This window comes from Pseudophryne corroboree, chromosome 9 (genome assembly GCF_028390025.1).
Source record: "Pseudophryne corroboree isolate aPseCor3 chromosome 9, aPseCor3.hap2, whole genome shotgun sequence".
Taxonomy (NCBI): Eukaryota; Metazoa; Chordata; class Amphibia; order Anura; family Myobatrachidae; genus Pseudophryne; species Pseudophryne corroboree.
Genome location: NC_086452.1, coordinates 337,516,406 through 337,534,039, shown reverse-complemented (window position 1 = coordinate 337,534,039; position 17,634 = coordinate 337,516,406). Strand labels below are relative to the sequence as shown.

General features: G+C 47.7%; 1 protein-coding gene across 3 annotated transcripts in view; it reads right to left on the bottom strand.

Annotated features, from left to right (window-relative positions):
- The window catches only part of CFAP92 (cilia and flagella associated protein 92 (putative)), a 567,578-nt gene that overhangs the window by 223,003 nt on the left and 326,941 nt on the right, over positions 1-17,634 (bottom strand). For all 3 annotated transcript variants that reach the window (XM_063940590.1, XM_063940589.1, XM_063940591.1), the window contains exon 9: positions 7,025-7,209. In XM_063940590.1, the coding sequence (XP_063796660.1) occupies positions 7,025-7,209 (185 nt within the window). The remainder of the gene's footprint in view (positions 1-7,024; positions 7,210-17,634) is intronic.

The window sequence follows — 17,634 nt, the reverse complement described above, 5'->3', positions numbered from 1 at the left end:
TGCAGTGCATATGGTTTTGCCCAATTGCTAACAAACTTGCTGCTGCGATCAACTCAGAATTACCCTCAATATAAGAAACCGTTTTTCCCATTAGGTACGTGAGGCACAGGCCTAGGGGCGGCACTTCTTGTGCGGTGGTACTTGGTCTCATGTTTTCAGTTTGAAATTACCAGCAACTGCTAAATATTTCCACTGTAATGTACTGCACACCATCCTGAGTTGAATTTGAATGGGTAGGACATGGGCAGTCTGCCCCATAAGCTGTCCTACCTAGTAAGTATGTATATATATTACAAAGCAAATGTCATAGCTCATGGCTTTTTTTATTATTTGGTTATATTATACTAAACTACCAATCCCCAAAATGAGGGCTTATAGTCAAACAATGAAAATAATAAAATTGGATGGCAGGGGTAGCCAATACTGTTGTGCCTAGGGGCGCACTTTCCCCTAATTTCTCCCCATATAAGAAATATACTGTATATTAAAAAGGAAGATGATAAACAAACACAGAGAAATACAAATAAAATAAAGTTTTATGGTTTGTTTTCCAATATAAGAGCACAAAAAGAAAAAAAATAATAAATATAAATCAATAAAATCACAGTATCACAAGATAACATTGTTGATGTGGCATAAAGATAAAAAATAAGATTTTACTCACCGGTAAATCTATTTCTCGTAGTCCGTAGTGGATGCTGGGGACTCCGTAAGGACCATGGGGAATAGACGGGCTCCGCAGGAGACAGGGCACTCTAAGAAAGAATTAGGTCTACTGGTGTGCACTGGCTCCTCCCTCTATGTCCCTCCTCCAGACCTCAGTTAAGGAAACTGTGCCCGGAAGAGGTGACAGTACAAAGAAAGGATTTTGGAATCCAGGGTAAGACTCATACCAGCCACACCAATCACATCGTATAACTCGTGATACACTTACCCAGTTAACAGTATGAACACAACAGAGCATCAGACAACCTGATGCAAACATAACATAACCCTTATTTAAGCAATAACTATATACAAGTATTGCAGAAGAAGTCCGCACTTGGGACGGGCGCCCAGCATCCACTACGGACTACGAGAAATAGATTTACCGGTTAGTAAAATCTTATTTTCTCTAACGTCCTAGTGGATGCTGGGGACCATGGGGATTATACCAAAGCTCCCAAACGGGCGGGAGAGTGCGGATGACTCTGCAGCACCGAATGAGCAAACACAAGGTCCTCCTCAGCCAGGGTATCAAACTTGTAGAACTTTGCAAAAGTGTTTGAACCTGACCAAGTAGCCGCTCGGCAAAGCTGTAATGCCGAGACCCCTCGGGCAGCCGCCCAAGAAGAGCCCACCTTCCTTGTGGAGTGGGCTTTTACTGATTTTGGAAGCGGCAAACCAGCTGCAGAATGAGCCTGCTGAATCGTGTTACAGATCCAGCGAGCAATAGTTTGCTTTGAAGCAGGAGCACCCAGCTTGTTGGATGCATACAGGATAAACAGCGACTCAGTTTTCCTGACTTTAGCCGTTCTTGCTACATAAACTTTCAAAGCCCTGACTACATCTAGTAACTCGGAATCCTCCAAGTCACGAGTAGCCACAGGCACCACAATAGGTTGATTCATATGAAAAGATGACACCACTTTTGGCAGAAATTGCAGACGAGTCCGCAATTCTGCTCTGTCCATATGGAAAACCAGATAGGGGCTTTTATGTGACAAAGCCGCCAATTCTGACACACGCCTAGCCGAAGCCAAGGCTAATAGCATGACCACCTTCCACGTGAGATATTTTAACTCCACGGTATTAAGTGGCTCAAACCAGTGTGATTTCAGGAAATTCAACACCACGTAAAGATCCCAAGGTGCCACTGGGGGCACAAACGGGGGCTGAATATGCAGCACTCCCTTTACAGACGTCTGAACTTCAGGTAGAGAAGCTAGTTCTTTTTTAAAGAAAATGGATAGGGCCGAAATCCAGACCTTAATGGATCCCAATTTCAGGCCCAAAGTCACTCCCGACTGTAGGAAGTGAAGGAAACGGCCCAGCTGGAATTCCTCTGTAGGGGCATTCCCGGCCTCACACCAAGCAACATATTTTCGCCGTATACGGTGATAATGTTTAGCCGTCACGTCCTTCCTAGCCTTTATTAGCGTAGGAATAACCTCATCGGGAATCCCTTTTTCTACTAGGATCCGGCGTTCAACCGCCCTGCCGTCAAACGCAGCCGCGGTAAGTCTTGGAACAGACAAGGTCCCTGCTGCAACAGATCCTGCCTTAGCGGCAGAGGCCATGGGTCCTCAGCGAGCATTTCTTGCAGCTCTGGATACCAAGTCCGTCTAGGCTAATTCGGAACAATGAGTATTGTTCTCACTCCTCTTTTCCTTACGATTCTCAGCACCTTGGGTATGAGAGGAAGAGGAGGAAACACATAAACCGACTGGAACATCCACGGTGTCACCAGTGCGTCTACAGTTATCGCCTGAGTGTCTCTTGACCTGGCGCAATACCTCTGTAGCTTTTTGCTGAGGCGGGATGCCATCATGTCCACCTGTGGCAGTTCCCACCGACCTACAATCTGCGCGAAGACTTCTTGATGAAGTCCCCACTCTCCCAGGTGGAGGTCGTGCCTGCTGAGGAAGTCTGCTTCCCAGTTGTCCACTCCCGGAATGAACACTGCTGACAGTGCTCATACGTGATTCTCCGCCCATCGAAGAATTCTGGTGGCTTCCGCTATCGCCACCCTGCTCCTTGTGCCGCCTTGGCGGTTTACATGAGCCACTGCGGTGATGTTGTCTGATTGAATCAGCACCGATTGGTTGTGAAGCAGGGTCTCCGCTTGACTTAGGGCGTTGTATATGGCCCTTAGTTCCAGGATATTGATGTGAAGGCAAGTCTCCTGACTTGACCACAGCCCTTGGAAACTTCTTCCCTGAGTGACTGCCCCCCACCCTCGGAGGCTTGCATCCGTGGTCACCAGAACCCAGTCCTGAATGCCGAACCTGCAGCCCTCGAGAAGTTGAGTACTCTGCAGCCACCACAGAAGAGACACCCTGGCCCTGGGGGATAGGGTGATCAGCCGATGCATCTGTAGATGCGATCCGGACCACTTGTCCAACAGATCCCATTGAAAAGGTCCTCGCATGGAACCTGCCGAAGGGAACGGCCTCGTATGACGCCACCATCTTTCCCAGGACTCTCGTGCAGTGATGCACCGACACCTGTTTTGGTTTTAAGAGGTCTCTGACCAGTGTCATGAGCTCCCGAGCCTTCTCCGTCGGGAGAAAAACCTACTTCTGGTCTGTGTCCAGAATCATGCCCAGGAAGGGCAGACGCGTCGTAGGAATCAGCTGCGACTTTGGAATATTCAGAAACCAGCCGTGCTGTTGTAACACTTCCCGAGAGCTTGCTACACTAATCAGCAACTGCTCTCTGGACCTCGCCTTTATGAGGAGATCGTCCAAGTATGGGATAATTGTGACTCCTTGCTTTCGCAGGAGCACCATCATTACCGCCATTACCTTGGTAAATATTCTCGGTGCCATGGACAGACCAAACGGCACCGTCTGGAATTGGTAATGACAATCCTGTACCACAGATCTGAGGTACTCCTGATGAGGTGGATAAACGGGGACATGAAGGTAAGCATCCTTTATGTCCAGAGACACCATAAAATCCCCCTCCCTTGCGATGACCGCTCTAAGCGATTTCATCTTGAACTTGAACTTTTCAAGGGATTTTAAATTCAATATGGGTCTGACCGAACCATCTGGTTTCGGGACTACAACATGGTCGAATAATAACCCCCTCCTTGTTGAAGGAGGGGAACCTTGACCACCACCTGTTGAAGATACAATCTGTGAATTGCAGTTAACCCTGTTTCCCTCTCGGGGGAGGGGGGAAGCCGGAAGGCCTTCAGTGAGGAGGCATCTTCTCAAAGTCCAGCTTGTATCCCTGAGACACAATATCTATTGCCCAGGGATCTAACAGGGAGTGAACCCACTTGTGGCTGAACTTACAAAGGCGTGCCCCCACCGGGCCTAGCTCCGCCTGGATTTTCGTAGAGGCTGGGGAGGACTTCTGTTCCTGGGAACTAGCTGTGTTGTGCAGCTGGTTTCCTCTGCCCCCGCCTCTGGCAAGAAAGGACGCACCTCGGACTTTCTTGTTTCTTTGTTCGAAAGGCTGCAGTTGGTAATGACGTGCTTTCCTAGGCTGTGCAGGAATATAAGGCAAAATATTAGAATAACCAGCTATAGCTGTGGAGACCATGTCCGAGAACCCTTTTCCACACAATCCTCAGCCTTCCATATGCCACTTAAGTTGGCATCATCTGTCCATTGCATATTCTACAGGATACGTCAAGCAGAAATCGACATAGCTTTGCCTCTAGGACCCAGTATACTCATGTCTCTTTGGGCATGTTTTATGATATATATCTCTTAAGACAGCATCTTTAATATATATATAAATATATCTCTACATATACATATTGTAACACTGTAGGGGTGCAAGGCGCCTCTTCCTGGGGAATATGGCAGCACGCAGCAGCTGAGAAACAACACAAGTCCAGTTTCTGGTACAACTGGCCCCGGCCAGTTTTATTGAAACAGAAAATAAAACAAACACCAAAAGAAAATACCTTGCCTGTCCGGCACTAACTAAACACAAGATGTTCCTAACTATCACTAAACAAAAACACAGGGTTCTCCAGTAAACACTGTATAGCTCACTTGTATCCAGAAGCGTGTTTCTCTCACACAGATCCCTCCAGTCTTCCCAGGCAGTCTGCCCATACTAATCAGGCTAGCAGCCCTATAACACTCTTACACAGCTGAAACCCTGATTAGCCCTCTGTGAGGCCAAAGACCCGAACTGGGCCCAATGTCTAGAACTCGCCTTATCTCTCTCTCAGAGCCTTTACCCAGCTTTTACAGCAAACTGAAAAGGTTCTGACAAAACAAAAGCATTTTTCCTAGAAGTTTTCATTTTCTAAAACATGTAAGACAAGAACCTGGGACAAACATACCTGCCCTCAAACACTATCCCAGTGTTCTTGTCACAATATATTTATATATATATATATATATATATACATACTAGGGTCTCAATTTCTGCTGCTAAGGTACCTGTCCACGCTGCCACAGCGCTATAAACCCATGCCGACACAATCGCCGGTCTTAGTGTACCAAAATGTGCACGCTATCTGCAGGATCCCTGAGGATAGCTGTTAAATCAGGGCTACCTTTTGGGCAAACGTGACACCCTAGGGGAAGATTCCCATTCTATCCTGGCCCTAGTGGGGAAAGGATACTGCCTGAGAATTCTTTGTGGGAAGCTGCAGTCTCTTGTCTGGAGATTCCCGCTCTTTTTCCTCATGAGAGGAGGGAAATTTACCTCAGCTTTCTTCCCCTTAACATGTGTACCTTTGTGTCAGGGACAGATGAGTCATCAGTGATATGCAAATCATCTTTATTACAATAATCATATATTGAATACTTTTCTGCCATTTTGGCTGTAACTTTGCATTATCGTAGTCGACACTGGAGTCAAACTCCGTGTCGATATCAGTGTCTATTATTTTGGATAGTGAGCATTGTGAGACTCTGAAGGTCTCTGCGCCATAGGGACAGACATGGGTAGATTTCCTGTCTGTTCTCTAATCTTTTGTGCAATAAATTCACCTTAGCACTTACACATATCCAAACAGGTGTCGGCGTTGTCGACGGAGACACCCTCTCACACACATATTAGCTCCATCTCCTCCTCAGGGGAGCCTTTTACCTCAGACATGTCGACACACACGTACCGACACACCACACACACAGGGGATGCTCTATTTGAAGACAGTTCCCCCACAAGGCCCTTTGGAGAGACAGAGAGAGAGTATGCCAGCACACACCCCAGCGCTATATGACCCAGGAATCACACAGTAACGTAGTGTTAACCCAGTAGCTGCTGTATATTGTTTTCACGCCAAATTTATGTGCCCCGCCTCTCTTTTCCACCCTCTTCTATCATGCTTCTGCAGGGGAGAGCCTGGGGAGCTTCCTCTCAGCGGAGCTGTGGAGAGAAAATGGCGCTGGAGAGTGCTGAGGAAGAAGCCCCGCCCCCTCAGCGGCGGGCTTCTGTCTCGCGATTTTGTGTAAAATAATGGCGGGGGCTCATGCATATATACAGTGCCCAACTGTATATATGCCCACTTTGCCAAGAGGTCTCTAATTGCTGCCCAGGGCGCCCCCCCTGCGCCCTGCACCCTACAGTGACCGGAGTGTGTGGGTGTAATGTGGGAGCAATGGCGCACAGCTGCAGTGCTGTGCGCTACCTCATATGAAGACAGGAGTCTTCTGCCGCCGATTTTGAAGTCTTCTTGCTTCTCTCGCCGGCTTCTGCCTTCTAGCTCTGCGAGGGGGACGGCGGCGCGGCTCCGGGATCGGACGACCAAGGGTGAGTTCCTGTGTTCGATCCCTCTGGAGCTAATGGTGTCCAGTAGCCTAAGAAGCACGACCTATCCGCAGTTAGTAGGTTTGCTTCTCTCCCCTCAGTCCCACGTAGCAGAGAGTCTGTTGCCAGCAGATCTCACTGAAAATAAAAAATCTAACAAAATACTTTCTTCAAGCTCAGGAGAGCTCACTAAAGTGCACCCAGCTCTGTCCGGGCACAGATTCTAACTGAGGTCTGGAGGAGGGACATAGAGGGAGGAGCAGTGCACACCAGTAGACCTAATTCTTTCTTAGAGTGCCCTGTCTCCTGCGGAGCCCGTCTATTCCCCATGGTCCTTACGGAGTCCCCAGCATCCACTAGGACGTTAGAGAAATAAAAATGAAAGAATAAAATAAGCATCAAAAAGTCTCCATTCAAAGTTTAGCAATGCGTTTCATGCATCCACATACAATCATCCCTGTTAACATCACAAGTTATTATAATGTAACAACAGTCATAGACAGATATTATACAGATATTATACAGTTACTTAGAACATTTTAAATGCTTAAAAAGAAACACAGATATGGAATATATGTATATATGACATATATATTACCTGTAAAACACTGATTGGAGTTGGCGCTGTGGGAAGCGATGTAGCAGACAGGATACGAATAACCATTGGATTGAGATCCTGCCTCTGTTGCTCTGACAATAGAGGGGAGTCTATGGCCAGAGTCATATAACCGTCCAATATTTTATCCGAGCACTTCTGTAGACGACCTGTTACTGATAAGTCTCCTAAGACAATGATAAAAAAGGAGATTTATGGTAGACTTACAATGGTTAAATCTCTTTCTGCGAGGTACACTGGGTTCCACAGGGAATACATCAGGGTGAAGAGATGGATCTTGATCCAGGGGCACCAACAGACTAAAGCTTTAGACTGTCCCAGGATGCATTGCGGGGCCTCCTCTGTAACCCCACCTGCAGGCACTGTGAGCTCAGTTTTGTTAACCAGTCCAATGTAGAAGCAGGTAAAAGAGAAGGCAGACGTTACTCACATAGAACCACATTCTCACAACAGGAGAAGGGACTAGTGGCTAATGCCACACAAACCCAAAGTAGCTAAGTGCGTCAGGGTGGACGCCCTGTAGAACCCAGTGTACATCGCAGAAAGAGATTTAACCATGGTAAGTCTACCATAAATCTCCTTTTCTGCAGCCGGGTACACTGTGTTCCACAGGGAATACATCAGGGATGTCCTAAAGCAGTTCCTCAAGGGAGGGGACGCGACTTAGTGGGTATGAGAACCTGGCGTCCAAAGGAAGCATCCTGGGAAGCAGAAGTATCAAAGGCATACAACCTAATAAACGTGTTCACTGAGGACCACGTAACCACGGCGGGCCGCCCAAGAAGGTCCAATAGACCGAGCAGAATGGGCTTTAATAGCAGTAGGAGCTGGGAGTCTAATCTGCGCATAATTGGTGGAATAATAAATGGTGCAATCACCATTCTAATCCATCTGGGCAAGGTTTGCTTATTCGCAGGCCAGCTACGTTTGTGGAAACCAAACAGTACAAAGAGGGTATCTGACATATATATGGAGAGCCTGTACCACATCCAAAGACCGTTCTTTGGAGGACAATTCAGAAGAGATGAAGGCTGGAACCACAATCTCTTGATTAAGGTGAAAAGATGACACCACCTTAGGTAAGTAACCAGGGCGAGTTCTAAGAACTGCTCGGTCACGATGAAATATCAAAAAGGGTGGACGACAGGAGAAAGCACCCAAGTCTGACACCCATCTAGCAGAGGCAATAGCCAGCAGAAACAGGACCTTGGCTGTGAGTCATTTAAGGTCCACCGATTCAAGAGGTTCAAATGGAGACTCTTGCAGGGCATTCAGGACAACAGACAAATCCCATGGAGCCACAGGAGGGACATTGGGAGGCTGAATCCGCAGGACGTCCTGAGTGAATGTATGAACGTCAGATATAGACGCAATTTTTCTCTGAAACCACACCGACAAGGCAGATATGTGAACCTTGAGGGAGGCCAAACAAAGTCCTAAATCCAGGCCTTGTTGCAAGACTCTATAATAAATCCGTGCAGAAGCCGGTTTGCGGGCCTTTAGCATAGTTTGGATAATTGCACAGAGAATCCTTTGGCCCTCAGGAGTGAAGCTTCAAGATCCACGCCGTCAAAGCCAGTCTGACCAGGTCCGGGTAGACACAAGGGCCCTGAACAAGGAGGTCTGGGCGTTGAGGCAGTAGAAGAGGACACTCTATCGACAGACCCTGCAGGTCTGAGAACCAATGCCGTCTGGGCCACGATGGAGCGACTAGAAGTAGTATTCCTCCTTCTTGCTTGAACTTCCGTAGAAACCTGGGCAGGGGTGACAGTGGAGGGAATACGTAGGGCAGCCGAAAGTTCCATGGACTTGCCAGTGCGTCCACGAATGCTGCTTGAGGATCTCTTGTTTTTGATCCGAAGACCGGAACTTTGTGACTGTGTCGAGACGCCATCAGGTCTACATCTAGTAGGCCCCACTTGTCCACTACGAGTTGAAAGACTTCTGGATGAAGAGTCCACGCTCCAGCGTGCACGTCCTGACGACTGAAGAAGTCTGCTTCCCAGTTGAGGACTCCCGGAATGAACATTGCTGACTGATATTGCTGGCAGATGGTGTTAAGCTGAACAAAGGATTTTTGACACTTCCATCATTGCCATGCGGCTTCGAGTCCCGCCTTGATGATTTATGTAAGCCACCGCGGTGACATTGTCTGATTGTACTTGAACAGGCCTTTTCTGTATCAGAGGCAGGGCAAGAGTCAAAGCATTGAACACTGCCCGCAATTCCAGAATGTTTATCGGGAGGAGAGATTCCTCCTTGGTCCACCGACCCTGGAGAGAGTGTTGCTCCAGCACCACGCCCCAACCCCTCAGACTGGCGTCTGTAGTCAGGAGGACCCAGTTGGCAATCCAGAAGGGACGCCCCTGTTCAACTGCTGATCCTGTAGCCACCAACTCAGTGACAGACGAACCTCCGAAGTCAAGGAGATCATTTGAGACCTGATCCGATGAGGCAGGCCATCGCACTTGGAAAGGATTAAGCTCTGTAGAGTGCGGAAATGAAATTGAGCGTACTCTACCATGTCGAACGCTGACACCATAAGGCCTAGTATTTGCATCGCTGAGTGTGTCAACACTCTTGGGCGAGAAAGGAAGTATCTTATACTGTCCTGGAGTTTCAAGACTTTCTCTGGAGACAGAAACAGTCTTTGGCTGTGTGTGTCCAACAGTGCCCCCAAGTGCACCATGCTCCGAGCAGGGACCAGCGAGGACTTCTTCCAGTTGACAAGCCACCCGTGAGCTTGTAGGAAGTGAACAGTCAGTTGCAGATGACTTAGGAGGACATCTGGGTAGTTTCCCAGGATCAGCAGGTCATCCAGATACGTCAGTATCCTGAATCCCTGAAGACGGAGATAAGCCGTCATCACAGCCATAACATTGGTGAATATCCGAGGAGCTGTGGCCAGTCCAAATGGCAGAGCCTGGAACTGATAGTGAAGGTTGTCAATAGCAAACTGCAGATATTGCTGATGCGATATGGTAATAGGTATATGTAGATAATTATCTTGTATATCCAGGGATACTATATAATCTTCGGGTTCCACAGCCAGTACAATTGAGCACAGTGTCTCCCTATGGAACTTGGACACTCACAAATTTGTTCAGTGATTTGAGGTTGAGTATAGGCCGGAAAGACCCATTGGGTTTTGGCACTAGAAACACGGTCGAGTAGTATCCTCTGCCTCTCTGGGACAGGGGTACCGGCACTACAACTCCTGTATCCAGGAGGGAATGCACAACCAGGTGCATAGCTTGCGCCTTCAACGGGTCCGAAGGGATAACAGTCGTTCGAAACTAGCAAGGGGGACGTCTCTTGAAAGAGACTGCGTACCCGTGAGAGACGACTTCTCGCATCTATGCATCTGAAGTGGTCTTTAACCAGACCTGGGTGAATTGCAGAAGTCGGCCTCCCACCCTGAGATCCCCCAGGGGGAGGCCCGCCCCATCATGCAGCAGGCTTGTCTTGTTTGGAAGCAGGTTGACGGGCAGCCCAGGATTGTTTTGCTTTGGGCTTAGTGGTTTTGGGAGGACGAGCTTGTCTCGGGTATGCCTGACCTTTTGCTTTCCCTTGAGGTCGAAAGGAATGAAAAGTGGTACTCTTTACCTTCTGTGTAGAAGGATTAGTATTTGGGAAAACACAGTCTTAGCAGCCGCTAAGTCTGTAACAATCTTATTCGGATCCTCCCCAAATAGGATGTCTCCCTTAAAAGGGAGCACCTCCAAGGTCTTTTTGGAGTCCAGGTCCACCTTCCATGACCTCAACCACAGAATTCGGCGAGGCAGAATGGATGCAGTCAACGCCTTGGCCGCCATCACACCTGCATCAGAGGATGCCTCCTGAATGTAGTGGGAGGCGGTGGCAAAATGAGACCGATATTGTCTGGCAGTGTCAGATATATCCTGAGGCAGCTCTTCCTCTAATGCCTGAACTCATGCTTCAATTCCTTTTGCGGCCCATGAGGCTGCTATAGTGGGTCTATGTACAGCACCTGTAAGGGAGTAAGGCATCCTTCAACAGACTTATCTGTTGGTTTCTTCAGTGAGGTGACAGTGGTGACAGGCAGAGTATATGACACCACAAAACGGGTGACGTAGGAATCCACTGGCGGTGGATTTTTCCAATTGTTACACAACTCAGTGGAGAGAGGATAACGAGGTAGCATCTTTTTAGACAGGGAGAATTTCTTTCCTGGAGAAGACCAGGGTTCCTGACGTATCTCTACCAAATGGTCAGAATGTGATAAGACTACTTTAGTTACCTTCTGACATTTAAATTTATCAGGCTTCTTAGACGCAGTAGAGGGATCTACATCATCATCGATTTGAAGAATCAGCTTTTTAGCCTCCACTAGGTCAGGGACATCAACTTGCATTGTAGTTTCCTCGTCAGAAGCGACTGTATCAGTGTCTGACAGATCAGTATACTCCCCATCCTCATTAGAAGTATCATCTGAGATATTAGTGAATTGTGAGGAGGCGGCCCGCTTAGATGACCCCTTGACCACAGAAGGACGTGTGGTAGGTTTTTGTCTAACCAAAGATTATATTCAATTGTTGTATCTGGGTAGACAGAGTGTCCGCCCACGGCGGATTTACCATAGGGACAATATGTGGCTGTAATGGCACAATGTAATGGCCCCGTAAGGCGTGTCACAAGCGTATTAAGCATATTTGAGAACGCCGCCCAAGGTGGCTCCTGATTGGCTACGGGACCTTCGGGCTGACTGGGAGATGTATGGCACATATTACACAGACCATCCTTCAAAACTCCCCCCTCAGGTAAATCCTTGGTGCATGCATTGCATGATGCAGGAGCATCCACGGATTTCCCGCCCTTTGTGGTAGACATTATAGTGTATGTAACCTTAGAGCGTAACAGTACGATATAGCCGGACAAAAATAATACCTGCAAATAAATCTCCTATTTATGTGTCAGAAAATGCAAAACACAAGCAGAGAATAAATGCGGTATGAGGTGACTGAAATACACAGTAAAATACTCTTTACTGTAAATACTGCGCCACACTATATAATAGACCCTGATGCACCTAGTCCGCTAGGGTACAGAATACAGTGATAACTATAACTTGTAATACACTGAAAGTGAAATTCACACAGCAGATACAGGCACACACAGTCACAGTGACAATGCAGATAATTATTTTAGTCAGACAATAAATCTGCACTGAACTATATATATATATATATATATATATATATACACATATAAATGCGCGACCTGAGACCGGATGTATATATCAGAGTATTCGTCAAATATATTCTGGTAGAGGTACACTTGTTCTTAACTAACAGTGTCTTAGAATGACATGGAGAATACTTGAATGTCTGTCGAATCACAGCACTGATAAATCAGGCGGATTTACAGAGGAGACCTTGACCTGCAGTCCCGGAGACCAGTCACAGCTACTGTGAGAAGATGGCGCCCAAAGTCTCAGTCAGGGAGTGAGGGAGAGAGTGATGTAGCTCCAGGGCAGGAACACCAGCAGTAGATGGTGCCCGGAGCTGGGGGAGGGGCTACAGGTCAAGCGCTTTATCCTCTATGCTGGTCCTCACCACCGGGTACTATGGAGTCTTATTAAAAATAGGATTTTAATACCTGCCGGTAAATCCTTTTCTCTTAGTCCGTAGAGGATGCTGGGGATGCTTCAAGAACCATGGGGTATAGACGGGATCCGCAGGAAACATAAGCACTTTAAGACTTTAAAAGGGGTGTGAACTGACTCCTCCGTCTATGCCCCTCCTCCAGACTCCAGTTATAGGAACTGTGCCAAGGGAGACGGACATTTCGAGGAAAAGGATTTATTTAATTTTTAATTTAATTTTTAAACTAAGGTGAGATACATACCAGCTCACACCTCAAACACGCCGTACAACATGGCATTCAACAACAACGCATGCAACGGCATGACCAACATCAGCCACAGACTGACTGTACTCAACTCAACCTGAGTGTAACCAAAACCAAACTGCAGAAACAGCCCGCACTGGGACGGGCACCCAGCATCCTCTACGGACTAAGAGAAAAGGATTTACCGGTAGGTATTAAAATCCTATTTTCTCATACGTCCTAGAGGATGCTGGGAATGCTTCAAGAACCATGGGGTTTATACCAAAGCTCTAGAACGGGCGGGAGAGTGCGGATGACTCTGCAGCACCGATTGACCAAACAAGAGGTCCTCCTCAGCCAGGGTATCGAACTTGTAAAACTTCGCAAAGGTGTTTGAACCCGACCAAGTAGCAGCTCGGCAAAGCTGTAATGCCGAGACCCCTCGCGCAGACGCCCAGGATGAGCCCACCTTTCTGGTAGAATGGGCTTTTAACAATTTCGGTAACAGCAAACCTGCCGTAGAATGAGCCTGCTGAATTGTATTACAGATTCAGCGCACAATAGTCTGCTTGGAAGCAGGAGCCCCAATCTTGTTGGGAGCCCACAGGACATACAGCCTCTGTTTTCCTAATCTGCGCCGTTCTGGCGACATAGATTTTCAAAGCTCTGACCACATCGAGAGACTTCGACTCCGCCAAGGCGTCAGTAGCCACTGGTACCACAATAGATTGGTTTACATGAAATGATGAAACCACTTTTGGCAGAAATTGCTGACGAGTTCTCAACTCCGCTCTATCAGCATGGAAGATTAAATAGGGGCTTTTGTGAGACAAAGCCGACAACTCAGAAACCCGCCTTGCGGATGCCAAGGCCAACATGACTACTTTCCAAGTAAGGAATTTTAACTCAACCTTACGTAAAGGTTCAAACCAATGAGATTGCAGGAACTGCAATACCACATTAAGATCCCACAGTGCCACTGGGGGCACAAATGGAGGTTGGATGTGCAGCATACCTTTCACGAAGGTCTGAACTTCTGGAAGGGAGGCCAATTCTTTCTGAAAGAAAATAGATAAGGCCGAAATTTGTACTTTAATAGAGCCTAACTTTAGGCCCGCATCCACACCTGCTTGCAAAAAATGGAGCAAACGCCCCAGCTGAAAATCTTCCGTAGGAGCCTTCTTGGATTCACACCAAGACACATATTTTCTCCAAATAGGGTGGTAATGCTTTGCCGTTACTTCCTTTCTAGCCTGAAGAGTGGCAATTACTTCACTGGGAGTACCCTTTCTGGCTAGGATTTGGCGTTCAACTGCCATGCCGTCAAACGCAGCCGCGGTAAGTCCTGATACACGGATGGACCTTATTGTAACAGGTCCTCCCATAGAGGAAGCGGCCAGGGATCTTCTATGAGCAACTCCTGAAGATCTGGATACCAGGCCCTCCTTGGCCAGTCTGGAACAATGAGTATCGCCTGAACCCTTGTTCTTCTTATAATCTTTATCAACTTTGGAATGAGTGGAAGTGGAGGGAAAACATAGACCGACGGAAATACCCACGGTGTCGCTATTGCTTGAGGGTCCCTCGACCTGGAACAATATCTCTGAAGTTTCTTGTTGAGGCGGGACGCCATCATGTCTATTTGAGGAATTTCCCAACGACTTGTCACTTCTGCAAAAACCTCTTGATGAAGACCCCACTCTCCTGGATGGAGATCGTGTCTGCTAAGGAAGTCTGCTTCCCAGTTGTCCGCTCCTGGAATGAAGACTGCTGACAGAGCGCTTGCATGTCTTTCCGCCCAGCGAAGAACTTTCCTGGCCTCGGCCATCGCCGCTCTGCTCTTTGTTCCGCCCTAGCGGTTTATGTACGCCACTGCTGTTATGTTGTCTGACTGAATCAAGACTGGCAGACCGCGAAGAAAATGTTCCGCTTGCAGAATGCCGTTGTAAATGGCCCTTAATTCCAGAATGTTTATGTGTAGACAAGCTTCTTGGCTTGACCATTTTCCCTCAAAGTTTCTCCCCTGTGTGACTGCTCCCCAGCCTTGGAGACTTGCATCTGTGGTCACCAGGATCCAAACCTGAATCCCGAACCTGCGTCCCTCCAGAAGGTGAGAACTGTGCAGCCACCACAGAAGGGAGATCCTGGTCCTGGAAGATAGGATTATTTTCCGGTGCATGTCCAGGTGTGGCCCGGACCACTTGTCCAACAGGTCCCACTGAAACATCCTGGCATGGAACCTGCCATACGGAATGGCCTCGTAGGCAGCCACCATCTTCCCCAGCAACCGAGTGCATTGAAGAACTGACACTTTTGCCGGTTTCAGAATCTGTTTTACCATGTTCTGTATTTCCAGAGCCTTTTCCACTGGAAGAAAAACTCTCTGTAATTCTGTATCCAGAATCATACCCAGGAACGACTGCCGTGTCGTCGGAACAAACTGTAATTTTGGCAAGTTTAGGAGCCAACCATGTTGTTGCAGAATTGTCAGTGAGAGCGCAACATTTTTCAGCAATTGCTCCTTGGATCTAGCCTTAATGAGGAGATCGTCCAAGTACGGGATAATTGTGATTCCCTGCTTGCGCAGGAGAACCATCATTTCCGCCATAACCTTGGTGAAAATCCTTGGTGCCGTGGAGAGACCAAATGGCAACGTCTGAAATTGGTAATGACAATCCTGAACAGCAAACCTCAGATATGCCTGATGTGGAGGGTATATGGGAACATGTAAGTAAGCATCCTTTATGTCGGCCGACACCATAAAATCCCCCTCCTCCAGACTGGAGATCACTGCTCGGAGAGATTCCATCTTGAATTTGAACTTTTTCAGAAAGAAATTGAGGGATTTTAGGTTCAGAATCGGTCTGACTGAGCCATCCGGCTTCGGGACCACGAACAGACTCGAATAAAAACCCTACCCCCGTTGTGACGGGGGTACCGTGACAATTACTTGATTTTGACACAGCTTTAGTATTGCCACGCATACTACCTCCCTTTCTAGATGAGAAGCTGGTAAGGCCGATTTGAAAAATCGGTGAGGGGGCACGTCTTGAAACTCTAATTTGTACCCTTGGGTTATCATTTCTAATATCAAAGGATCCAAGTCCGAGTGTACCCAGACCTGACTGAAGAGTTTGAGACGTGCCCCCACCGGTGCGGACTCCCGCAGAGGAGCCCCAGCGTCATGCGGTGGATTTGGTAGAAGCCGGAGAGGACTTCTGCTCTTGGGAACTTGCTACAGCCTGTGACCTCTTTCCCCTTCCTCTCGCAGCAAGGAAGGAGGACCCTCGTCCTTTTTTGAATTTATTGGGCCGAAAGGACTGCATCTGATAGTGGGGCGTTTTCTTATGTTGTGCAGGAACATAAGGTAATAATGAAGACTTACTCACGGTAGCCATAGATACCAGGTCAGTGAGGCCGTCACCAAACAAGACACTACCGTTAAACGGTAAAGACTCCATCGCCTTCTTAGAGACAGCATCAGCATTCCATTGATGAATCCACAATGCTCTCCAAGCTGAGACTGCCATGGCATTGGCCCTTGATCCCAAAAGGCCAATATCCCTTACAGCTTCTTTTAAATATGCTGCAGCGTCCCTGATATGACCCAGAGTCAAAGCACGTTATCCCTGTCTAGGGAATCTATCTCAGATGACAAGTTATCTGCCCACTTTTCAATAGCGCTACTCACCCATGCCGAAGCAACGGCAGGCCTGAGTAGCGAACCAGTAGTGACATAAATGGATTTTAGTGTATTTTCCTGCTTACGATCCGCAGGATCCTTTAGGGCTGCCGTGTCAGGAGACGGAAGCGCCACCTTTTTGGATAGACGCGATAGAGCTTTATCCACCGTGGCGGTTGACTCCCACTTTTCCCTGTCCCCAAAAGGAAACGGATATGCCACTGGAATTCTTTTGGGAACCTGTGCCTTCTTGTCAGGATTTTCCCAAGCCTTTTCAAAAAGAGCGTTCAGTTCATGAGAGGGAGGAAACGTTACCGCAGGTTTCTTTCCTTTATACATATAGACCCTAGTATCAGGAACAGCAGGGTCCTCTGTTATATACAGCACTTCTTTTATTGCCACAATCATGTACTGAATGCTCTTAGCCAGTTTAGGATTTAATCTGGCATCACTATAGTCGACACTGGAATCAGAGTCCGTGTCGGTATCTGTATCTGTTATCTAGGTATATGCATGTTTCTGTGACCCCGAAGGAGTCTGAGCTTGTGACAATGCATCTTCCATGGATTTTCTCTATATCTGGCTTTTAGACTCAGATTTATCTAATCTCTTCGTCAACCGAGCCACATTAGCATTCAAAACACTTAACATATTTACCCAATCAGCCGTCGGCGGTGTCGACACGGTTACTCCCACAGCCTTTTCTATCCCCACTCCAGCCACCTCCTGGGAAGAGCACTCAGCCTCAGACATGTCGACACACACGTACCGACACCCACAACCACACTGGGGCTATAAGAGACAGACCCACAACAAAGCCTGTTAGAGAAACACAGAAGGAGTTCTGCCAGCTCACAACCCAGCGCCTAGGCTCAGCGTCTCTTGCAGCTTCTGTGAAGAGAAAATGGCGCTGGTCAGAGCTGTGAGGGCTAAGCCAAGCCCCCTTAATGGCGCGCTTCAGTCCCGCTTAATTTTATATCTTTATACTGGCGGGGGTCTGTAATAGTGCCCAGGCACGTTATACACTTTTTGCCAGTGGCTAATTTGAGGATTTATGCTG